The 27,077-nt window shown below is 40.4% G+C and overlaps 1 protein-coding gene across 1 annotated transcript; it reads right to left on the bottom strand.

Annotated features, from left to right (window-relative positions):
• Positions 1–50: 50 nt before the first annotated feature.
• Positions 51–13,004, bottom strand: LOC145457016 (uncharacterized). The gene is made up of 4 exons (XM_080335175.1): positions 12,091–13,004; positions 9,935–10,114; positions 9,707–9,869; positions 51–858 (listed from the first exon to the last, which is right to left on the bottom strand). The coding sequence occupies exons 1-4, from the start codon at positions 12,137–12,139 to the stop codon at positions 609–611; spliced, it is 642 nt and encodes a 213-aa protein (XP_080191301.1). The 5' UTR covers positions 12,140–13,004; the 3' UTR covers positions 51–608.
• Positions 13,005–27,077: the final 14,073 nt, after the last annotated feature.

Here is a 27,077-nt window from a genome sequence, read left to right on the forward strand (position 1 = left end):
ACCTCAAGCGATGAATTCAAGGACTTGGGATTAAGGTCGACTACTGGGAATATATCTGAATGAATACGCGTCGTGTACAAGCGGCAATGCTGGAAATGCCTACTCAGCCGCAAGCAATACCATCATCTTGCATTACCTGAAAATCTGTCTATTTTGTCATCATGACTGAGAAAAGTAATGGCTGTACGGAATTCTCGTTGTAACAAACTAGACATGCAGAGTTTCCTAACGAAAAATTATTAATGAAATGCATGAAAAATATAAGAGAGGATGGACAGGGCATAAAGTTTAGGTTTTACACGAAATCTAAATTAAAGGATCTGCAATAAATATAATTAATGTAATAAAGACACTTTCTACCACTCCATAAATAGTTCTGATCCCATCGAATGTCTAAAGTACTTCATCACTACGGTATATATAAATTGTATGTTACAATATTTCATCGGCTTATCTGTATAAATGGCATATCTAGTCTGCGATAACATTGGCTTCAGTAAACTAATCGCCGAAATCGAATGAGGTAATTTCTCTGTTAGTGGAACCGAGTTTCAACATATTATATCGGTTTAAGATTGGTAGTTTCCATTTTCGCATCGTGTTTACGCTCAGCATAATCGCTCTTCATAAGATACATCAGAACTCTGCGGTATTCTCTTCGCCGCGACTCGTCTACGTTTTGAAATCGGGGACGAAAGATAGCGTACCGACGAGTCGGAATTATCCCTTTCCTTCACATATTCTTTCAGCGTGAGTTTCCATCGGTTATAAGATTGCAAGCTGTTCTCTGGATAGCAGCTTTCTGATAGGGATTCTACTTGGCTCCACGGATGATCCACACGGTCAATATCTTGAGATCTGGAAAGTAACAAAAATGAGGCAATGATAAACACGGACATCGTATTCCATGTTAATCTATATGCAATAGAATACGATATGCCAGTGGTTCTCAACCGGGGGTCCGCGAGACCTTTAAATTTGCAAAATGCTTGATAACCTAATTTGCATTTTTTGAAATACGGATAGCACGACGCAGTTTCGCTCCACAGCTGCTAAAACCTCATGACTCGCATCATCAGAATAATCGTCTGACATGAAATATCCTACCGTGCAAATTCATTTTGATTGCCAAATTGCCAATATCCTACTCATTTTTCCCAGCGAAGGGATTGAGACCTCACCACGAAACCCATTTTATTCTGTGATATACATATGCACTATTCCAGAATAACTTCAAGATGCGATATGCTAGATAAAAATGACTAGGCTGGGCGTGATATGTTCATACAAATTTGTTTCTTCGTTTTGGTGCCCTAAATGTTGCGATAACACCAAAAGTGTCGCCGGAAGCGTTACGCGTCAATATTACATCTACTTTTGTGGAAATGGATTTTCGGCACTCGTTCATATCAAATTGAAGACTAGGATATTCAAGACACGACCATCAAATACTTCAGGAAGTACATACGCAAAATTAGCTTTGAAATAATAAAAGTCTATCAAATTTCTACATAAATAGTATGTTATAATGTTATATTCAAGAATAAAAGTCATTTTGATGCTGTTTATCACAACCCTGCAATTTATATATGCACAAGAGATGGCGGCTGAACCATAATTGAGCTAAATTTGAACTGAAACTTTAGGGGGTCCGCGAAGGTCCGTCACGGTCAGAAAGGGGTCCGCGAAGCCAATAAGGTTAAGAAGCACTGCGACATGCGATAATGCTTTTATGCACTATGGAAATACAAGTCATGCATGTTGCGGCTTCAAAAGAAGGTGTACCTAAACGCAACTGACATCATCATAGGGCAGTGGTTCCCAACCGTTGATGAATTCTTCATTTGTAAGTAATACAGGTTTCTGGTGGGGAACAGACAAACTTTTTAAATAATTACATATACAGTATATGCATATTTGCTAGGGTGCGAAACCGCGATTTAGGTTACCAGTTTCCTGTACTTTATGGTCGATAGTTTGATCGCCAGCTTTCCGGCTAAATCTCCATTTCAACTCCGGATATCGATAATGGCATCATAAACGCGTATACCACAAGTATATCATAAAGCGTAATAACTAAAAATGGTGTCAACCCCTGAAAGGTTCACGATCGTGTGGACGCGAACCTTTTTACAAGGTTATGTGTGAATGCGAACTGGAACATATGGCGTCACGTGACATCATATTGTTAATTCCAACCCTATATTTCAGTGAAGTGATACATTACGAGATAACTTGCGACGACTCAGGCCACATTATGCCGAAGTACCTGTTGACTTTTTCGCGGTCACTAAATATATGAAATGTAGCGATCAAATGCTGAGAAGTAATTCCGTAAAATCCATACTCGCTGCCGATATTACCCCATAAATATTTATACAGTGGCCATCAGATCAATCGCGAGGATTTGTTTTTTTATGATGCAATACACTTATCGAATCATGATGCGTCTACTAATTTTTTCACATTAGATTGGTTGAATAAACAAAGGGTTGTCCAAAATTTGAAAAATTTCGAAAATGCTGCGTTGTAATGTCTTATTCTATAGATTATTGATTAAAAACATCAACAAGCCTGAAAGAAGCTCTCAGGAACGTCGTTAAGATTTCTTACAAAGCGTTTGAAAGTAGCCGTCTGCATGTGGGCGGGGAATCGATGAAGTGGGCGGGCAATCACGAACCTAGAATTTTGATTGGTTGGAACCTGTAATAATAAGCTACTGATTGGCTGAAATACTGATTTTGTGATCATTGCTGGTCACGATTTCTTTCTACTCTGTTGTGTTGGTTTGCAGCCATTTCTGTTCGTGGCATTGGCGATATGGTAAATTGACGTTGTTAATGCTGCCATCGACAACAGCATAACGATCCAGTAATATATTTTCTACCTGAACACTGTGTATAACAGTTTTGTTACTTCTTGCACAGGAGCTTGGCCAATTAAGATAAGAATGAACTAGATGCATGCATCGTGCTACCTTCGAGCCTTCTAAAACATACCAGTTGACAACGACTGTAACTCATAAATTGCAAACCAGTAGTCAATTTCTCCTTATGGCTTGTTATGGTAAGTCGACGTCTCTCTCTAAAACGAACGCATATTACACTTTTTATTCAAGATTTAACAAAGGCAAAAATGCTATTTACAAAAGGCATCATTAAAAAGTATATCGCAGGGTCAGTGTTGCAGATCACTGGCCTTTGATAAGAGTAGACTTCCTGCTGTCTCCAAAAATCTTCCTATGCTGTTCCACAGCTTGAAGCAAACTGTCTCTTTGCTGTTCATTGTCAGTCAAGATTGCAGCATAGTCTGTGCTTAGCTTGACACCTCTTTCTGCGGCATCATTAACGACTTTGACAGAACTAACGAAGCAATTCATTTTATTGAATGAATCTGAAAAGTGCCAATCATCAACCGGTTGACGCAGCCAATCCCCAGAGCATTCAAAAACTTCAAATATGTACCACGACTGGGGCCCAATAAGGTCAGACAACGTACTGTCCTTGTTGATCTGTATAGTTGCATTCAATGAGGGTGGGCCCCTTCTGAAACTGGAAGTTCGCTCTACTTGCAGGAGCGCCTTTGCCATATTTTCCCGGGTTTCCTTGCTTTCCGTCGGTGAAAACAAGGCGTATACAGCGGTTTCCTCAACAATATACCAGTCGTGCTTCAAAAGCTTTCGTGAAGCAGCTGTGGAAACTTGCTCATCATATTCCTTATAACTCAACATGTGCTGAACGAATCTCAAGTCATTACCAGCTGCATCACGACCAATGCTTGAATCCACCCACGCAGGGATATAAAAGAGAACCAAAAATAAATTGAAGCGGCGCAGCAGTTCAACTTCTTCAGATTTGTAATCTAATTGGTCGGCCCACATGAACATCTTTTGAGCATACAGAATTGTACCCATCCATCTCGCATGGTGTGCTGCACCAGGTTTGTGATGACGTATATCTTCATCTGCACCGAGAAGAGCAAGAGCATTAGTCACACATTGCTTGTAGTCATCCCGTGTGAAAAAATCTTTTCTGTTCAACAGTAGCTTGAACTTATCAACTATCATTGCAGCTCGTTCAGCAAAACATAGAGGAATAGTCAGAGTCTTGAATTGCTGTTCCCTGTCAAGACTGCTCCAGTTCCTTTTAAGGTGGGCAAACCATGCATTCTCTGGTCCAGTTGTGGCCTTTCCAAATAAAGATTTCCAAACGTCTTTCACTACCAGCTCATACACATGGTGCCGACATGCATGGTAGAACACCTTCCTTCCTAGAAGGTCTTCAAGAATATTTGCCGCACCCTTCTTCCAGCCGCTGTTGCTTGCTGTAGTGTCAAAAACCAAAGCTGTTACAGCATCTTTTATATTCCAACTTTCAATTATGTTGAAAGTGGTTTCTGCTTGCGTCTGACCTGCAGCATTTTGCATCTTTTGAATGCCAAGTAGTTTTCCTTCTGAGTATTGAGGATGACAAGATAGGACAATTGACAGAGCCTCATACCGATTTCCTAATCTATCCTCTGTGAGCTTTCCATCCCAATGAATAGCAACATGTTGAGGTTTATTTTCTGCAAATTTTTCTGAAATATCCTTGGAAATTTCAAGACGATTTGTTTCCCAGGCTCTCTTTGTCGAAGATCTTGACAGAGAGAACATTGCTATGTCACCGCCACAAGCCGTAATAAATGCTCCGATCAGCATTGTTGCCTTGTTGTCTGTTATTTGCAATCGATCCAGAGCTTGGGACACATGGGTATTATTCATAATATTTTTAGGTGCCATCAGCTTAATGGCTGTCGAGGTGCCAAGACCAACATCAGCATCATAATCAGAACTTGAACTCAAACTATCACCCTCTTTTGAAGATGAAAAAGATGCTAAAACAACATAGTCATCACTTGAGTCATGTTGAATGTTTTTAACAGTTCTATCCGCCATGGTTGCTGTTTTCTTTTCGATGTCTTTAGCGAGAATCTTGTCTCTTCCCAACATTATGCATTTGCGAGATTGCTGTTGATCTTCATAGAATGCAATGTCTTCGAGCTTTCTATCATGTGATAGATAAATGTCATTTTGTATTATTGCTATCGCATCTGTACCAGACATGGGGTGATTACTTCATGAATGTAATCGATTGCGATTACGATTACTTCTGAATCACGCGATTACGATTACGATTACGATTACAGCAAAATCGGGAAGTAGTCGATTACGATTACGATTACATTGGAAAAGTAATCACGATTACTCACGATTACATTTATTTTGCATCGTAGTAGTTATATTGGAAGACAATACATGGATTGCGCTGGAAAGGCCGAATGATATAACAACTGTCTTTAAAAAAGATGCGACATTTCTTTGTTACGTCATAATGTACCCATTGCCCATTTTATAGATGACGGTTTATCGCACCCAAGTATTTGCATTCTTGCCAGATCCATAACTGCCGCACTCCCAATTCCCCAATACGGTGGGGAGCGTGGTTGGAGGGGACTCAAAAGTATTTTGTAAACCAACATAAATTATAGAGTATTTTCGAGAGATTTCATCAACTTGGAATTTCTCTTTGAGCTTTGCGATTTAAATGTCTCTTGATAGCTTGATTTCGAAATGCATACGGCTCCCCCTCAAGAAATAAAGCATGCATAATTCATAGTAATAGGCATTTAGGTGCCAGTCAATACCGCTCCCCGACACATCAAAAGACATCTGCAGTTTCGGCCAACATTAGACTCCACGAAGTGTGCTATTGAAGAAAGACATTGGCCAAAACTCAGTGTATGTGTTCATTGGTAATAGCCGCGCTGGGTGGGCGTGACTAACAGTCCATTCCTTCCAATCTGAGCCCAAGATGCAAATGCCACCCGGGCACCCAAAGAGCATTAGACATGACAATTTGTGTGTGCATCTCAAGCAAGTTTTCTTTTAGTCTGCTGTTTGGGCCACTACAATCTATATCTTTTGGCAATATAACAGACCGGAGATCACGAATTAACAACATACAATAAAGTAATTATTGCAGCCCCCCCCCCCGCTCTTCAGGTAAATCTGACCATCGGGCGCTGAGATAGGATTAAAAATGCAATATAATGCAATTACCAATATTATTGACGAAATTAAATCTTCAACTTCAAAATTGACTACCCTATGGTGGCCCAAGACCAAGGTTTGGTTGGGGGACGCTTTTGCTGTTTTGATCCTGATTCTAGCTACAACCCACGCTAACATGGTATATAAGCCGATGGCTATGGCGACAGGTCCAAATGTTCAGTAAAGAATTGTGAAATAGCGATTGGCGCCCGTTTTGAGTAGAATAATATGAGAATAACAGAAAGTGAACATAAAATTCTGCCTTCAACTTAATGCAGATATGTAATGCAAGCTGCCATTACGAGAAACGGCAAAACAACGGCCCAGTTATGATATATATCAGCAGCTGTTGATTTTAATGCTTCGTTGTGGAAACCGTAATGTTTTATTTGACGAGTACAAAATTTTAAACCTTTGTCTGCTGTACGTTCGTACCATATAGGCCTACTGCTCGCCAAGCAGCAACGGTGAAACTGCATTTAACTATAGAATTAGAACTATTACATTCTATAGTTTAACTAAGCATAACCAAACATCAATACAAAAGTTGCTATTTTAATTTAGGCAGAGAGGTGATTATGATTAATTATCCTAATGCGAGGTAGTGGCGTCTGAAATGTATTGATGAACCGATATACAGCACGGTGGGTTTTCTTACAATCACACTAATGTACATCGAATATCTATGTGTGGACACTTCCTACTCAAAGACGAGCAAAGCTAATAGGCTACCTCTGGCGTAATAATGAGCAGTGGCATTTGAAAATCAGACGTTTGTGCTCTCAATAACTGGTATAATAATATCTCTTCCTTGTTCACGAGTGTTCAGTTTATGTCACAGTCCTTGTACAAATAAAAAGTAATCGTTCTTTCACAAAGAAATCGATTAAATATGGGAAGTAGTCGATTACGATTACGATTACTTCGGGATTTTTTCGAATGTAATCGATTGCGATTACGATTACTTGAAAATGCTGTAATCGTCGTAATCGATTACGATTACTAATCGCGATTACCCCATGTCTGATCTGTACTTCCAATATCCCACAACTTGTCCAAATCTTCCGTGAATTTTTTCCTCTTACCCTTGGGATCACTTTCCCGTTTCATGGTCGCCTTCAGAAAAATATATTTTTTGTTCAGTTTTTCAAGTAATTTCACCGCATTTCCTTTAAGTAGTGTGGCAATTCTCGCCATTTGCCACACTGTCATGACATCATGAACCACCACATTACATAGCTCACGAGTAGGGGTTGACTGAGGGCAATGGTCTTTCAGATGCAGAAAGTAACTCATTACTTCTCGCAAGGTTGGTAATCTCGAGCCACAGATGTAATCGCAAGCATATCCGACCAAGTAATGCTCAGATCGAGATCTTGTTCTTCTCTGTGGCAAGTGCACAGTCTTCCGCCGTTTTGCCTCTGCCATGACAGTAATATTTTTGCCTTCTATCATAAATTACAGCTACGCCTAAAACATTTAAGTAACAAGTGTTACATTACGACTATTAACTCACCAACCCACAATGCCCTTGTACATAACCACAACCACTACTAACAAAATCGACCTCATCAGAACAGAAAATGCTGCTGCAACTAAAACATTGAGCAAGGAACAAGTGTTGCATTACAACTATTGATGCATCAACCCACAATGCGCTTTACAAATTCCCGTCTCTACTAACAGACTCGACCTCCGCAAAACAGAAACTACTGCTACAACTGATACATTCGAAGAACCACTGTTACATTACTACTATTGACTCATCAAACCACAACACGCTTTTACAGTATTACAGCCGTCACCAACAGACTCAGCAGCAGCAAAACCTACTCCTTCTGTCAAACACGGTGAAGCACCCAAATCAGAGCTGACAGCCGCCGTCATCATTGAAGCATAACCGATTACCCAATCAAGAATCGTGGTTTCGTCATTGCCCGCCTAGTTGCAATTTCGCCGTCGGTGGCCCGCCCACTCTTTGGCAGCTACTTTCAAACGCTTTGTAAGAAATCTTAACGACGTTCCTGAGAGCTTCTTTCAGGCTTGTTGATGTTTTTAATCAATAATCTATAGAATAAGACATTACAACGCAGCATTTTCGAAATTTTTCAAATTTTGGACAACCCTAATAAACATCATTCTCTGCCTACCTACGTCTAGTTATTTCGTTCTTCATGTTGTGCACTTGCGGGTCAAGCTCGCATCCGAGAGTCAAAAAATATTCAAACACGGAAAGCTGAATATTTCGAGCAAACTTTTGTAATAAAGCAAGTAAAATTTTTGAGATTGGCAAGGTGCATGCTGGTTTTGTGCTGATTTTGTTATGCTGTCAGCGCCATGCATAGACCGGTCCGAGGTTGAAATGAGAAGAATTTCAACCAAATATGCTATAGCGTCGTGGAAAATTGCAATATAGGCTGAAGGTTTCACAGTGCAGAACCTACAAAGGTTCGTTTGTGCACGTGAACCTGTTACGTTGTGAGGTTCTCACACCATCCCAAGTAATAACGTTTCCGATGGAATTCGATTTCTGACGATACACGGAGCCTCGTTGCAGTGAGGATAAAAGACGATTGTCTATTATCAGACATTCCAGATATTTTGGGAGCACTCACGTAACCAAGTAGCTGGTCCGTGACATCAGGCATATCACTGTGGTACTTTAAAGTATTGTAGCATAAAATGTGCATGAAAATTCGACCATAATTATGTCGAGTTAAGTTTTACTTGTAGAAAACAATTATGAGCAACTGCCGACAGCCATTATGAGCAATGTCCGCTACCACCAATCATTTTTATTTTCAAATGAAGCGTCACTGTCAATTCGGGGTGTGGTCTCAACACCAACAGCAATGCCTTACAAAATAGGGAATTACCTACTTTTATTGAAAGCGAAGCATCTTTGAGTGGTGAATAAGGGCTTTAGGCTGTGGGAATGAAGGTGTGGAATAAACCCAAGTTTGTATTGTGAAAATAAGGTTGGGAACTCCTGTTCGGTTGTTGCATGGTTGTTTAATGTGTATGGATAGTGTATTTCTATGACAACGAATTACCTTATCCTCGGATCAAGTCGAGTCACGTGAAAATTGCCACACTAGTAGGTTATCATATGTCCTCCTCTAGGAGGATTTGTCCTCTTTTTTAGAGAATCGAAAATATCCTCAGAGGAAGCCTAAACGTCCTACGTATGGAAATCCGTCTTCCTTGATGACTTTGACAACGAGGTTAATGGACAGGCTTTATTTAAAAAAAAACGCCCTAAATGAGGCGAATACGGTGATGCGGACATTCGAGACTGGAAAAATGACTTTTTATAGTTAATGCCACGGCAGCATCATTAGGAAGTGGGTAGTTCGGGAGTCGAGTCGAATAGATAACCTTCTGTTTTAGTCAACACAGCAATATTTCCAGTATAAATGTTAGAATCCGCACTTTCTAGTCCTGTAATCTGACATTTTTCAATTGTCAAGAGTGTCCTCCTTTCCGAATTCCAGAATATCGTAACCCTATACCCGAGTCATTACAACCCAGAATGGCTTGACACCGTTTTTCCGGCGGTAAGGTCATCGCAGTAGCAAATCAAACATCAAAAACATAATGATTCGCGAGACTTACGCAATAGAACTTTCCGATTCGTCAATGGAAATCGTCAAGGAACGATCGTCTGAACCGAGACTAGAGAGAAATGTAGTCATATCGAGGAGCACAGATATGGTTCTTTCTAAACCTTTTTCGGAATAGGTTTCAGAGTATGATTCAAACAGCCACGGCGTTTGGTCTGAAATATAAATAAGGTGGTAAATAGAGAAAATAAATTGAAAATCTATAGATTGTCCTACTAACCAATGAATCCAGTTCGATATGATTGGTAGGACGAGTCATCAAGGGAATTCTGGTAGAAAATTTCGTCTTCAGGAACTGTCGCTTGGTCCATCTCTCTCGTGTAAGGCAGGCATCTGACTTTTTCTGCTTTGGGCCTCATGAATCTCCGCAAACTCTGGAAGCATCCCGTCGTAGCAGTCTCTGAAAATTGATTCGATTTGATAAATTCAATAATATAATGCTTCGAGTTCCCCCGCCTATCGTCTCGCCGATAATATCGAACCGATATTACACTTTGAAGGAAATAGAGGTATCGTCCATTAGAGGAAGAACAATGTCGGCAGTTTTCGTGACGTCACAGCATGGTAGTCAGAGATCTATATTCTGCGACTACCAGACTTGGAATTGTGATACATTACTTTATATTTTACAGTTGACCAGATGCAGCCTTTATAGTAGATTTCATGTCAGATCATAGCACTGGCGATAAAGCTGTTAAAATAAACGTCCAAAGTTTTATAAATGTGCTTCGAAGTAGATACCGGATCTTTTGCATATCGGTTGAATATATCCGGCTTTTCGGTGAAGGAACAAGTAGGTTTTATCGTAATCGACTAAAAAACCGATATTGGTCGGACACTGTAAACCGGCAGCTTTGCTTATTATTGCATGACGTAGTAACAAGATAGATGTTTAGAGGGATTTCTTCATGTACGAACAGTGCCGTGATGTTATACAAAATAAACTGCAGTAAATCAAATTCATTTTCACTCTCTATTAGTACATGACGGAATTAGTTCTAATTAGCCAAAAAAAGTTTTGTAACATATTTTCGCTATACCTGACATGGTACTATTTAGGTCAACTCGTGTGTGCTCCATTTTTGTATTGTAAATAGCATAAATCAACTTCATGACGCATAAAAGAATCCCATGTGAACATTTGATGCAGCTCTATATGACAAATAGCGTGGTCGCTGCGGTGTCATCGAGGAATCGCCATTATTGCAGTCGCTGGTAACAGCGAAATCTGGGGAATTGATGCGTACTAAATACATAAAAGTAATAACGGATCATTGTTCCTTTTTGAACTCTGACCAATTCTAACGCAAATATTGTCCGTTAAATCCAGGAGGTATCGATTGATGATTCAACTAAAACAGTGGTTTTCAACCTGTGGTACACGTAACACTAGTGGTACTCGAAGGTCTTTCAGTTGGTAAGCAAGTATTAGATTCTATTTTTTTTCGACCGAAGGGAGTTATTAGTTTAGATGGGGTCGATTCTGTTTGTTTCGACCGAAGGGAGTTATTAGTTTAGATGGGGTTGATTTTTGATTTTTTGAAGCCATCGTCGTAGTGGGTAGGGGCAATCCCATCAATGACGGCCTACGGGGAGGAGATCTAGTTGTAAAGCATTGGAATTCTTACCGAACCAAATTCCGTTTTAATATATTTGCGACAAAAATTTCAAACGGATCCACTACAGCAATCATACTGCACTTTTAAATTGCCAGTTTAATTTCTGCTTCGCTGCCGTCGGCAACTCAACACGGAGGAAACATTTTTGACCGCCTTCGCCGCGCGTAACTTATGTAGGTGGTACGCGAGCATTGCATAAAACTCGAAATGGTACGTGAGGGGAGAAAGGTTAGGAGCCACCGAACTAGAACGTCCAAAAGGGTACCAAGTGGTCACATTTTTTCAAACGCGAATTTTAAAGACGAGTGGTGAATTTAAGGCAATATGAAAGCTGCCAAACTCATTTTGGAAGATCGTGAACGTGTCGTCAGCATATGAACGTTACATCATGTTGTTTTGGCTTTTTCGTGAAATCCTACAAATCTTTGCCAAAATTGCGGAGATACCATGACTAAGCCATCGATTTGCGTACACAAAATGTTATTAAAGTAAGAGCGTAAGTAAGGCGGGGATCGCAAAGCACCATCTTAGCACAAATAGACCCTGTCAACGTTCGTGAATAGACTTGCGACATCAAAGGAGTGGAGGACCATACTCGAGTTTTGCAAACCCGTTCCTAATTCACATTGCACAACATAACATCGTATGTATGCCCAATTCGCAACTGATGACGCAAAAAGCATCTCTACATCTGACTGTAACGATATACATTTTAATTCAATTTATATATACAGGCTGCGCAGATGAAAATACTTACTTCTTTTTTGAGCGTCACGTCTCATTCCATTCTTAACAAATGGCCGCATTCCAGTCTCGTCGATCTCATGTATCTGCAAAATATCGCGAAAGTCAAATTATGCAAATTCCATGATTACATTGAGGTGTAGGAAATCATTTTTCCTAGAAAAGTGTTTTATTGCCAAATGATCCTAATTTACTAAATACATATAAATAGAGTTTGCGCGAATAGTATATGTGATATAAAAGAGTAATGTGGGCGTCCGATAAATTATAAGTCAAAGTTTTAATTTCCTACTACGCTTCTTGTACAGCAAACTCCAAAGTGCCAAATAGTTAATGCATTGATCGAAAATGAATAGTTTTTCCTGAGGATTCGGGCGATTCGAGTCCACTTACTACCACATACTCACGTTCGAAAGTTCTTTCGCTGTAGTCATCATACTATCATGCCTCCCTTTTGAAGAAAATAACAACAATAATTTTCGATGCTGCTGAGAAAGGAAAGCTACAACCTAACCTTCTGATGAATATATCGGCTCTTTGCCAAACGCATCGACGAACTCATCCACGGTGTACACTCTTCGCAACCCTGTAACTCTATCTTTACCCATATTGTGATTATAGCTCAGATTCCCAAACTAAACCTTGGACAACACGCAGCAGTCACGATATGACAGCAGCTATAATGTCTCTCTATAAAATCGAGTACGCAAATGCCAATGGCGAAAATTATTACCAGTATATATACCGGCTACGATGTCTGCAACATTCGATAACTGTTAACTAAATTGATTTGTGATTACATTGGGATAAGTCGAAGTTGATCGTTGGTGTGTAGACGACACACCGCACGATCCAATTATAATTATGCTTATCAATTGTGAACAATAGGATATGTGTCTGGCGATTACTATATCCGTGCTTACCAACTCAACAAAATGTCTGGGAGTAGCTGCGCAAGTGCGCATCCGTGCCGTATCAGCAAATACAATAATACGATTTCATTGGAAACATTTACTTCTTAAACCCTTTCACTATATATATAATCATGATTGTTACGTAAATCAGATTTAGTTCATGCCAGAAATGTTACGGTATAAGCTTCATGCGACGGAAAATCGGCAATGCAACCTCAATGTAACCTCCAAATTATCTCACCGTGCTATAAAGTGTACTCGCAATTACTTTCGCCTGGATCTGATCTGGGTAAACCGTATTCAATCAGATAGCTTATCAATATAATTAATCGATCTCGCTATAGACTCATCGTAGCTGATCTGCCCTGAATGTGATTGATTCCCTGATTATAGCTGGAAGTGTAGAATAAGAAATTACAGTCTGGAAGTTACTGGATAGTTACGGTAGGTTCGATACCCCGACAAGGACTGGTACTGAGACGCTGATCGCTATACATGAAGGAAAGCTGGGCATACAGTAATTTTTCCAACATTTGGAAAACTTATAAAGTAAGGACTGGACGAAAGTTGTTTCGGTAATATTGCAGGAATCCACGCAAGTGATAAAACCAACCGCATTGAAGAATTAGTTTTGCTATCTCTAAATTCATTTGGTTGAACGAATTCCAAATGTACAACGTTATTAATTTTGAACTTACTAGTAATGGTGGGGCTCGCGGAAGCTTACAAAAAGTATAACAATGCTATGCGAAATTTGTGGTCGGCTTACCGGTCCGTGGACATATGAGCATGCGACATTACAGCATGCGAGACTTCGGCATGCGACAATTTGGCATATGACACATGAGCATGTGGGTTAAATTACGGGTTAGGGGTAGGTTAGGGTTAGATTTATGGTTGGGTTAGGGTTAGGCTTTAGGTTAGGTTAGGCTAGGTTAGGTTAGGCTATGTTTCGGGTAAGGGTAAGTTTTTGGGTTATACAGTCACACGCTGAAGTGACGCATGCTGATATGTTCCATGCTGAACTGTCGTTTTCCATTGTGTCGCATGCTCATATGTCAGGCAACCCGACCTTCCTCTGGCCTCATACCGCCTAACCTAACGAATAGGTATTTTGATAACATAGCGAGTGCACTGAACTCTGCGGTCCATTTCACTCGTGTCATCAGAGATTATTTATGATCCGATATGTTCGTCAAGATTATTTCGATTTCGCGATCGAAATCAATGTAGTAAAATATGACTGCTGCAGTTGGCACCGGCCAGATGGTGGTGCTCCTTGAGCAGTTCGTTCGAATATCGTGTAGTCAAAATATTCCATTTGAGGGGCACAGAATGAAGTTTATTCTCATTCAACATCGCAGTCGGCGTATGAAATTTCATTCTAATCAAGGACGAGAATTTATTTACCAAATCTGAAATGATATGTATGAGTTGAATGTGTGTCTTCGACATTGAAGGAACCCCCAATACTCGCTCAAGAAACGGCTGATGTTTCATGCAACACCGCTCATGAGCCACTGGAAAGCTTTTCGGTTGATTGGAAAGATTTTAAATTTAGTCTATGCTTGAAAAATCTTTCAGTTCCTTATTCAATCACAAATCAAAAAATCCGCAAAATGATTTACACTCCTATGAAACCAAAACAATCATAACTTTCTCAGCTGATTCACACGTCTAGAACAGTAACAAAATACAATATCGCCGAGAACATACTTTACCTTTCGACAATAATCGCCGGCTAGCCAGCTGCGACAACATATTTGCTATAGCTGATAACATTATTCGCCGGTATTGATACGTCTAAATCACCATCGGTGTCTGTGCGAGTCTGCCGCAGACATTTTTATCGCGGAGGCATGATAACGAAATGCGCAATGATAACGAAAAGTCGATGCAACAATTTAATTAAAATGATAAAAGTCTTCTCTCGTATTCAAGTCGGGAACATATTTTCGCAAAAATATATCTGGTAATATTGACATTTATTTTCCATCGAAGATTTTACAGTGACTGACCATAGGCAAATGAGATGTACCAAATTAGAAATGTTGATACACTTTCGTCGTTGTCACGTAATAATGACAAAAGGGGGTAATGCACGCGAACGACAGATCACAACGAACGGTTGTGGTATAACAGAAAATAATTCAGCTATAAAATACCGAAATAACAACACAACGATATTGACACATGCGACCGTTGGTAACAGTTGGTCAGAAATGTGCACTGTTAGGATTTTGGATTCCAACCAGACAGGAATACGGCACGTTTTTCGGAAGCAGAATTGGGTCCGAGTTCGCATTTTCAGCCCGGTTGCCATAACTGGATCAGGACGGGTTTCTATAGTTTTTGAAAAAAGTGAATTGTGCTCCGCCTCAAAATGCCCAAATATCTTATTTGTTCGCATGTAAAGTTAGTTGCTTATACTTTAAATAAGACGTTTAGGCAAGACATCGTATTTATTTCCAAAGAATTACTGCAGACATGAAATATTGAATTGCTGGTTTAAAAACTCTTCAATGCGTCGCCGAGACGAGCTAAGCAAAATTTACACAATCAGAGGTGGCCAAAGTTGTCGTCGTTGATACCCGAATAAAAGTAGAAGCAAAGTGGTAAATTTATACTTGAGTAGAGGAAGAAATGGCATTTTCCATGTAGAGATGTAAATATGCTAGGCTGAAAACTGTTGAGTAGAAGTACATTAAGACCATTAACTGAAGCACTCCAGTGTGCACTAGAAATTGGCAAAGATTACTTCAAAATAAAATTCGAAGTGTACTAGAGAAGTATCACAGATACTGCAATACTCAGAGAAGTTCCGGATCCTGTGAACGCGAACCCTTTTGAAAGACTCTGTGTGAGCGCGAAGTGAGCCTATGACGTCACGTGACGTCATGTTACTAATTCCCACTCTAAATTTCCGAAACTAAATATAATAATGTCCACAATACCTAGCGACAAACCCGGCCGCATTAAGCACCAATGCTGACCTTTTAAGCATCACCAACTGTATCAGCTGAAACAATCAAAGGCTATAATTTTATAAATTCAATATTTTCCGTCACTTTGCCAACAATTTCGACGAGGACTTTCAATGAAATGTAAGCTTACGTCTCAACCGTGTTGGCTGGAGCGGCATAATACTATTGCTACTGGGATATTGATCGGTGTAAAATACCCGTTTCTATGCTTCCTGCGGATATAACCTCCAAATTAAGTTGTACTTTAGGCCAGTGCTTCTCAACCTTTTTCAGTTCGCGATAAAGTGTTTCATCCAAATTTCATTGCGCGACCCACCAGACTGACGTTTAAACCGCGACTGACGTCTAAACCGCTGTTCGTAGGCGTCAGTTTTTGTGTTTTCAGTGCGTTACAGTTAACTGGTCGCGCCTAGCGTGAATGTTTTCCCTAATTCATGATGGCATTCGTTCAACGATATTGACAATTGCATATATCACTGTGAATTTTAGACGACAGCAATATTTGGAGAAATTCCTTTAGGCGCCTCTTTAGTCAATGGAAAATTTGGCCGAAGGTTTCGACCCTTCTCTGCAGAGGTTTTCTCACTGTCGAATTTTTGGCAGCACATTACGAAGAGTCGCATGTTGGTCGAAACTTCATATGTCAAGAAATGTCGTGGCGCGGTAATGGCCTACACCGAAAAGCCTATTCTATAAATTATGCGTATTATTTTATTAGGAATATGGGTACCCCTATTAAAACCAAGACATCGAACGATGTGAAATCGCGCGCGGTGCGAAGAAAATTTGTAGAAATTTCAATAATTCTTCAAACAAATACTCCGTAATTTATGTCGTTTCATGAGATAATATTTTGGCCCCTCTCGAGATCGATGCATCAATTGGGGGGTTGGGGTGGGGCAGCTAAGGTCCCGAATGTAACATATCATTACAGACGTTGAAGGATTATCTCAGAGGCTCCTCGCCATTCGATCTGCTTAAGCGGTGTTTTAAATAAGTCTGAAAGTGGACCGTGTTCCGAGTCGGAAGATGCGGAATCATAATGAGGAATATCAGTCTGGTGTAAATGACCATTGTAGTATAAAACACCATGAATACCACAAACAACAAAAGACGAGAAAGCGCGTATCCGCCAGCGATTCGTCTATTACGTCGAACACAAAGGGGTTATGAGGAGCTTGCGATGCGGCATTGGTTTGCTGATAACAACAAATTGGTAGGGATTAGTGCATTTCCCGATCAACGTTCGGAAAGAATTTGGAGGAAAGAATGGATTTCAATCTCACGCATACACAATAACAAACTGTTGGATTTCACGTTGCAATCAATATGACTGAGGCGAAGATCAGGCTCACGAATTACTGCGAGCACGGTAACGTGGCTTGTGGCGCTTATTGGCGCAAAACAATTTAATTTGGAGGAGGATACTGTACATTTACTCACCTAATCTTGAGAATATAAAGCGTTTGGAATATTTGGAAAATTGAATACGAGAGTGTAACATTTAAAACGTCTTCGGGGCCCACCTGAAATAGCTTTGCGAGCCACAAGTGGGCCACGACCCACTGGTTGAGAAGCACCGCTTTAGGCTATAGCCAACAGGCCGATCGTGCGTTATAGTTTTTGTGATACAATACCGATATTAAATCAAGATAAACCCCCTAAGCCTGCTGTACCTTTTACATATACGACGGGCATGGCAAGATAGCGTAGTACAGCAGTGCTCTTCAACTATTTTCGTCGTGGTACACCTTTTCAACGTTAACTCGAAACTCGTACACGCCTGACCACATAACGCACTGATTCCGTTGGAGTAATCGTAATCCATGGGTTCTCAACCCATTTGCTATTCATGACCGTATTTTGATTACATATATTGCATAAGACCACATTCCAGCAGATAGTCATCATGACCAATCTGGACGTCATATACTACTGCGAACTTCGCGCCGCGGAGAGCCTTTGTGGTGTTCTGTGACACCACGTATTTTTTTAGAGATATACCTTGCGTATCAAAGTTTCTAGTTGTGGAAGCAGAATAACCCCGCAGGGTTAATATATATGCACCGCAATCGCGAGTAATAATGCTATAGGAAAAGTTATCGAGATTCCCTCTCTTGTGGCGCAAGGCGCGAAAAATTTTTCCCCGCGGAATATTAATTTCGTCGATGATATTGGTTCTTTCATATATTACTGTCAAATATTTTTACCCATTTTCAGCCCACGTGATCATATTAACCGGCAGAGCTGATGAAGAGGGTGTCTTCGAAAATTTCAGGCACAAAATTAATGAAAATACATTTTTTGGTTTTTATTAATCACTTTGATCCATGTTATCATGTTTGACCTCCCATCAGGATTGTAGACATAGTCGAAATGCATGTTGGAATTGCCCAAACGTACCAGATAAACCTGCATTCGTGAGACGCACACGATTCCGACTTGGTATTTCTTTACGGGGCTCAGATTACACTAACATATTTAAAGAAATCAAGTCAACCTGAATCGCGCCAAGCGCGAAATAAATTTTCATGTTTGTATAAAATCTCATAAAGAGTTGGGAACCCATTCGTTAATTCAAATTGCATATGGACGGCCTCCGACACCCTATGTATCAGAGGTACCCAACCTTTTTCGACTCATCGCCCCCTATCAAGCTCGACACAAATTTTCGCCCCCTATATTCATGGATCCAGAAATGAGGACAAATCGTATTGTGTGTCATGTATATCGTATTGTAAATTGTGTGTGTGTCTTGGTCAGATGATAGTATGATCTTACGATAATTATTGATATTATTAATTTTTATAAGTATCTCGCAGGTAGAACCAATTCAAACTATCTGAGCTCTCGCGACGGTTTCATCGATAATCAGTATAGACATAGCCTACATCGCAAGCTGAACAGTGAACACATGTCAACTCCATCCTGTTCTACTCCGAAATGAGCCAATAAGCCCATTATCAACGGTGAAATGATGGAAAGAAACATCTTCTAATTACATAACAAAAGGAAGGTAATATATGAATAATGATAAGAATAAATAACTATTGTACGATATGGCACATCCGGCCAACATGTTCCGAAGCATGAACCTGCCGATTTTCTGTTGTAAATAGTCATTGGTCCATTTACTGCAGATCTGGTACACCCCAGTACATCCCATATGAGTGGTACACCGTTTTTGGTACACTCTGGAGTGTACGATACACCCGGTTGAAGAGCCCTGTCGCAGTGGTATAATCCACAGCAACAGCACCAATGGGTTGTGGGTTGGAGTCCAACCGAGGTCGACTCTAAAATTACTACCTAAGTGTTGGAGGTTTATTGAATTTCCTCCTCGCTCTCTCATCCGCTGAAGCGATATTTTACAAAAGCCTTGAAGCGGGCCGTGCTACAAGTCGGCATATATGGAATCAAAAATCAGTAATATCGGCCTGGTGAACATGATCATTGTAGTCCAAAACGACACGAATACCACAAACAACGAAGAAAAATACAGACAACGATGCATTGTTTGTTGATGCCAATCATTTATAATGATTAATATTTCAGGCAACGCTTACAGTGTTGGGCAGGGGTTCTCAACTTCCCATGTATAACGGGCCGTATTTTACCAGAAAAAGACGCCGCTGGCCGCAGAACATTATCACCAAGTATTTATGGGCTACTATCAAATTTAGCCTAATCTACATGTATAGCCTATATTTACCCGCTGTATACGTTAGTTCGTTTTTATGCATTCTGAAGCATTATTGGATAGCATTTGTAAGTTTGCAAGTGCTGTTTTCGTAAGAATATGTATCTTCCAGTGGCGCAAGTAAATGCCTTCATGGAGCGTGGATGACATCCATTGCCAAGTCAGTATATGTAGCCTACCTTCAAACCCTTTCACCAGAGAATGGAACTCTCTGTTTCAATGCGTGAGCGATCAAGTGAAAATTATGGTAAATTTTCCGTTATAGAGGCCATTATCACGTTGAGCTCTCAGTGATATGAGAAGTCTGGCGTGTTAGAGTCACTTCTGAGCAAACCAATTAACCTTTCTCATTTCCGTCCATGACTGGAGCTCTGAACCAATAGTTACAGAAGTCAGCTTTATAAAGTCGATGTTTTACGCTGGTCCCCTTCCCACGTTTGCCTTACCAGCATTTCTTCTGCAAATATGTCCACTTTGATAAAATGTACATAAAAAATTAGCTATTCAATGTCTGTGGATTCGGTGGATTTTTCCAATGCTATGCCTAAGTAGTCTACTCGGCAACGTATTTCATAACATGCGATAAAAGTTCACCTGCCATTGCGTCTACTCTTTTTGTCACGGTTGAATTAGACAACTGTAGCCTCGAACTTTTTCAGGTGATGTTGACCTTGCTGCTGAGTTCCGGAAACAGCGAATATTCGCACAGTATGTTAAAGTTTTATTGAAATCACACCTTTTCTAGCAGACTTCTCGGGTTTAGCGATATTCCAATGCGTCTGTAACAGTAACGTCGTCGGAAATTTTAACAATGCCTCGCTGGGCTTGACACCTAGCCAGCAACGTTTGTTCTAAGATCAGGTGATATGTAACTCCATAAGAAGCTGACGTGGTATCATTTTATGCTCCGTCCTTGTTCTTGTTTCTGTTCAAACCATTCGCGGTGAGTGAAGCGGGATTCTCTTGAACCAGAGTCGTGACGAATACAGATTGAGAACAATAACAATCTAAACTCGGGCTCATATCAAGAGAACAGAGCACATCAAATAATGAGTATTCAAACGAAACAGAGACGGTGCGATAAAAGAGCTAAGTAACTAATTTAACATGTAGCAATGTTGTGCCAGTAGTAATTGCGTTCATAATGAAAGATGTCGCGGGCTACAAAACAAATTTCTGCGGGCCGCATATCGGTTGGGAACCCCTGGTGTAGGGAGTCACCAAATATTCACAAACCGAAAGATGGAAACAGGATCGGAATCGTATCAGGATCAGACAGACCACGATCAGTACATTCCCACAGTCGGTACAGTGGGTCGCACTTCTCAGCATTCCTAACTAAGATTTCTTCAACTTTTTTTACTAATTCCAATTATGATTCATAAATAATTAATTATTTATCTAATTATTCGATCGGACAGAACCTCATCAAAAAACCCGAAATACGCTAAATATTATAAAAGTTACCAGCTGTCTATAGCTACCCAATTTTTTAAAATTACTCCAGAATCATCATTTTAGTTCATTTCGAGTGAAGCACTACGGAAAAGTTCTGCTATGATAAATTTTGTCGAAATGAAATTTGGTACTACTACTAGATTATTACTGCAGGATCTACTGCTACGCCATTTTTCTCCATCACTGCCGCACCATCACAGTGCGCCTATATCGTCAACTTAAGGTGTTTCGCCTTTTTCGAAATGTGAATCGCCGCCTGGGGTCGGTGAAGACAAGGCTAAGAACCACTGGTCTGAGCACTCTGCAATAATGCTATAGCACTGGGGTTCTTGACCTTAGCTAACGTGGCGAACCCTTACGCGAAACTGTAAGCCTTCGGCGAACCCGGAACCGTCATGAAATCATTAAACAAAAATGTACGGCAATATTCATCTAATATAGTACTATAAAATAATGGTGTTGAAAATGAAATGTACATCAACAACAGTGTCGCAAGAACAAAACCATTTAAACATGATTAGAACACAAAACCAGTATAATGAATATGTCGTGCAAGTCAATTTATAGTCTGGTCATGTATGTGTCTCGTTCTCCGGCGAATTTACGCCTCCGGCCTTGAACCCATGCGGGTCATTGGTATTTCGTCTACAGGTCGCCAAGTATCTTACGTTTCCGTAATGAATGATTGGCATGAATTAGAAAGTGTGGTTCTAAGTCGAAATTATTTCCGGGCTGATTAAAGTATATTATTCATTATTTTCAAGTGAAAACAAACCACATGCCACTCTGCCATAATGGTGAGTAAACAAGTTCTTGTAACATGCACAGCAGCACATCAACGACACAGCTGTTTACATTGACACAGTCGCAGACATAATTGACGTCGATTGACATAAGACTTACGCAATGTATATCAGATGTTTGCGCTTAGCTAGCAAAAGTAATATGCTACCATATAATAGGCTATATATCAGTGTTTCTGAACTCGTAATAACTTGCCCAACACATACGTTAATTCCTAAGCCTTTTCGAAACACCAAATTCCCGCTGATTCATCAAAATAAATATCTACCACAATATGCATCTAACTTTCAAACAAAAGTAAAACAGCATGATGAATATTTATTGTAAATAAGTGTGAATGTGTCTCTTCCCTTTCAAATGTCCGTTCAGGAACGAGAGGCATCACCTTTGAAAGTGTCATAATATTGCTCGGTCGAAACCCTGCAGCATGATACCAATTGCTTTATTACGAAAAGGCTTATCAATATTTGAGATGGAATGTGCATATCAGAAAGATTTTGTTTCGAGCCCCGACCTCACACAATTCGACAACATCAGCCGGAATTCGATAACTGATCAGACATAATCGCCTGCGACAAATGATAACTGAGATAGATATAATGTTTAAACACAATTTCGATGATGACAATTATGTCAAGAGTCAAAATATATATCGGTTGGATTGCAAAGTTATTGTGGTCTGTGATATCAATATTACGAAATGTTTGGTCGTGTCATTGCCATGTACCGTTACCATGTTGATACAACGCATAAAACCTACATTCCGGCGTAGCTACATCACAACCGCGAGTAGGCGGCATCGTTGTAAAGTGACATTGGTTTTTAATATCATTTAATTACGTAATGATTAGTCGTGTTATTGCCATGTATCATTACCATGTGAACACAACACAAACAAGCCTACTTCGTGGCGTACATTACGACGATAAATCATGGCGCACTATACCACTTGTACCAAGTGGGGATGGTGTGTGCCTCTGAAAGGTTCAGGTTAATGTGAACGCGACATGGGACGTCATATTGCTAATTCCAACTCTCGATTTCAGCGAAGTGATAGCCTACGGTCGGCAACCCCCGGCACGCGTGCCATTTCTGGCACGCGACATGAATTTTCATGGCATGCCAAACGCAAAAGACATATTATAATAGCCATGTCTTAACAAAAAGCGAAACAGAAGATTTTAAAATGTAGAAAGCTCGTAGGTGACCAAAATTTACTTCGTAATTCAACGTAAATAGTCTTTTTGGTAATATTATATTCATTCTGATTTTTTACGCGCTTTGCGTATTTTATTGGATCCTGATTTTTCTATTGTATTGCGGGAATCCAAAAAATATGCATAATGTACAGAAATGTGTCCAACCGTATTAGCAATTAAGAAAGAACGGCAACTTAATATCGTACGAAACCGTTTCGATGCTTTAGTCTGGGCGTGTGCAATGTGCGGCCTGCGGGAGCGCGAATGTTATATGAACCGGAATTTCCGTGGTGGGCATTTTCACGCTATAGCAGACAAGACCTACTTGACTTTTTGGGCAACATGTGACCATGCGACTCCGTGCGGTGTGTGAGCTCCAAAAATGATTGGCGGCGATAAAACCTTAAAATAAAATAACGGTGTTCGACATTGATATATTAACTGTCCGAAATGACCAGCGTGACATAGTCAAGCGATTGCAACTTGAGCTGCATGTAACAAATGAGACCCGTCGAGGAAAATAATCAGTCACGTGTCGAAATGCGAATAATTTGGAATCGCGCTCTTCTCACGAAAGGAGATATTCATTCAGTTTCGTCTGGTACGTGTAAGCGATTCCAATATATCTGGAGTAACGACCACCTTCACCGCTTTAGCGCGCCCTTAGGAGCTTCACACACGAATCTTCTGTCAGCCCTAACTTCATGTGACATCAAACCGACTTGCATGATACACTGATACAAAGGTGGGCATATTTTTCATCATTAGACCATATCATCGTAAGAACATTGATTGGTCTCCACTGATTGAATATGGTACCGAACACATATGGCTTGGAAAGGACTGGAGCTGCCACAGAAGATCGATCATTGCGCGACTAAAAATAAATGGTGAAAATGTTACGTTCACTTGAGCGATATGTCTAGTCGGACTATGACCTCCCTGGAACGTAGAGTTGTAATTAGCAATAAGACGCCTCGTGACGTCATGAGGTTCACGCTCGCGTTCACACCGAAGCTTTCAAAGAGGTTCGCGTTCACACGAACCTTAACCTTTCAGAGGTTCACACCATCCCTACCTCTGAGCATTCATGACTAAACCGTCCATGACGTCAGCGATTGCCCATAAGAATCTGGGTTGCGGAATTGGAGAGCTAGAAAACCTTCAGTTTCTTTCATAATTTCAATAGAATTGGAGAATTTTTACACAGTTTGTTCCAAATTAGACCATCGAATTAAAATGAAAATACCACTTGTCGCCATACTTCGCTGCTGAGATTAGATATTCATCCGCTCCAAAAACCGAGATAGAGGTGCTGTCATTTACTGTCGATACTTCTGTGCTATTTTGAAATTACCCGATACTGTTCCACTTGTAGGCAAGTCTGAGTATGACAGTGACATAAGTAAAGAACACAGAACTTCTCGAATCCAGTCGGAAATTATATCAATCATACATCCAAAACCGAGCTTGAAAGTACTGCAACTGTCACCAATGATCGCTATTAATATTATTTCACATTTTACAGTAGTGCTTTCGCCTTTTTCAGGCTATGTGCACCACGACACGAATTTTTATAATCTTCGGGAAGACTTTCTCAATTTTTCGCTCATTCAGACGTCAATCTCTCTCGCACCGCTCCCGCGTCGTGGCCTTTGCTGCCGACGTGTAGCACGGCTCACTTTCATTCTGGGCTGTTCAATGAACCGTAACTGCCGTGAGGTCAACGATGAGGAGCCCAGGGAAACCTCCAACACATAGAAGGTGATCCGAACCGGGATCCGAATCACTGTTGTTGCTGTCGTGACGCTGGTACTTAACCGACTGCGCCACTCGCTCGCTACCCTCACTAACTATCATTAATCACTGTACAGTGTACATAGTGTACAACATTTCAGATTGCAATTGCAACTTAATTTAAATTAGGCCAATACTTTTAGGCGGTTCCAGCGTTGGGCTTGGTTCAGTATGTTCTAACACCGGAAGCATTTTTGCTCCAGCGTTGATAGAGTTGGATAAGTTGGAAGTATAGCTGCCAAATTTCATTCTTGGCAGTCGCGCTCTAGTACAGGATCGGGAAACTTCTAGAGTTGGCGGGCCAGATGTGGGAAAATGAAGTAGTTGTCGGGCACGATTCCTGACTTCATCCCCGAATTTCCTGAATTAATTGTATTAATGTAAACTTTCAGTTTGAAACATAAAGACCAAAACAGTATTCAATGAATTTATTACCGCAATGTAGTTCAATAGCTGTTGAAGTCAATGAGACATGTGTGGTCGATCATAGTTGCGTTCTTTGAACTCTGGCTGCATTTCGAACATAAAGAAAACCATTAACTAAAACATACCCAACAATCACTATCATTTGTGTCCGAAAAAAAGAAAATATGGCAGGTGGTAATGACCTTGAGTATTTCTTTCACAACTACATTCTTTGCAGTGAAGAATTTATGAACTCGAAGACGTTTCGTGTGTCCATTATCGAGGGTTAACGGCACATTACCAAGCACACGGAAAGAGATGCAAACCAAAGCTTTGCCAATTCGGTTTTTGTTTGAATATCTGTCTGTTTGCTAGTTATTGTAGCGTTAACTTTAGACAAGGGACACACGAAAAGTATTCGAGTTCCTAAATTCTTTCACTGCAGTGAATGTAGTTGTGAAAGCAATACTAACATTCTGGTCGGTCATTCAATCCGGCTGGATATCCAATCCGGCTCCGGTGTATGATCCGCGCTAATCACGACGCAAGCCCGTGGGCAAAATGTTGCCCATTCTTGCTCCAGCAGGAGCTATGCTAAGTAGAAACTTTGACAGTTCAGATATAAAGTGTTCATAGCAATTAAAAGTTATGATTCGACACTTTTGGATACAATATTCCACGTTCATTTTATATAAGCGAAAATTCAATAATTTTTACTCACCATTTATCCATACTGTTGTCAAATCATATAGCTGGAAATTTCTTTTAATTAACTGCAGCGATGAGATGAGACACTATCATCCAAAAACCAATTGGAATTTGCTACCGAACACAGGAACGAAATTATGCAAGCAAAGGAATTGTGTATACGTGTAATTTCCAGTCATGTCTCGATGAAGAGAGAAAAATAACCAGTGGTGGCCCTACGATTGGGGTGGGGGTGGGGTGGGGGCTAGGCGAAACTTCCATGGGGCCCTCCTCTGCTAACGGTGAACGAAACTTGAATTGTTGTACACCTAGTATCGACTGTTCCGGTATTACATGGTAATCTTATAGCTGGCGGCCAGAGCGCAAAATTTAATTAAATCGGTCTGAATCAGAAGATATTTTCAAACTTGATTCCGAAAATATAAATTAAAATCTGGTACGGGCACTGGAAACTCCCCTCCCAATCGACCTCCAAGTTTGAAATTTCCATTGTTTCGAACAATAGGGGAGTCTGAGCTGAATGGTTGATTAACGCCTCGTACTGATTATGACGCCATTGAGCGTCTCGGCGAAGTGCCGTGTTCCCCATGACTCTCGGAGTAGTTTGCGTCGTATCAATCGCTGTGACGCGTATACGTCCCACTGAGAGCAGTGGTTGCACTGAAGACTGCGCATATCTACTTAGAATTTACTGTCAATGCGTATTTCTTTGCATAAAGCCAGCCATTCTGCGTGATATCAATCACTGTAAACGAAAACGTCTATAATTACGACGTGCATTTACAAATTGTTACAAATTCGGCCAAATACAAATGATAACACACCAGTTCTTCTCCACATATAGTCAACCCAACCAAAGCAAAAATTCATGACATGACTGTTCAGTGCTCCTTGCACAAAGATTTATTTTAAACATATAAAATAATTATAATGCCATGCCAAAGGTACAATAAACGACTTGTCATACTTGAAAAGAAGTGACTAATGTGAACTATAGCGCGTGTCGGGACCCACCTATTTAGAAGAATTAT

The sequence above is a fragment of the Botryllus schlosseri genome, chromosome 15 (genome assembly GCF_051294905.1).
Source record: "Botryllus schlosseri isolate E-star chromosome 15, Bs_hap1, whole genome shotgun sequence".
In the NCBI taxonomy this organism is placed as follows: Eukaryota; Metazoa; Chordata; class Ascidiacea; order Stolidobranchia; family Styelidae; genus Botryllus; species Botryllus schlosseri.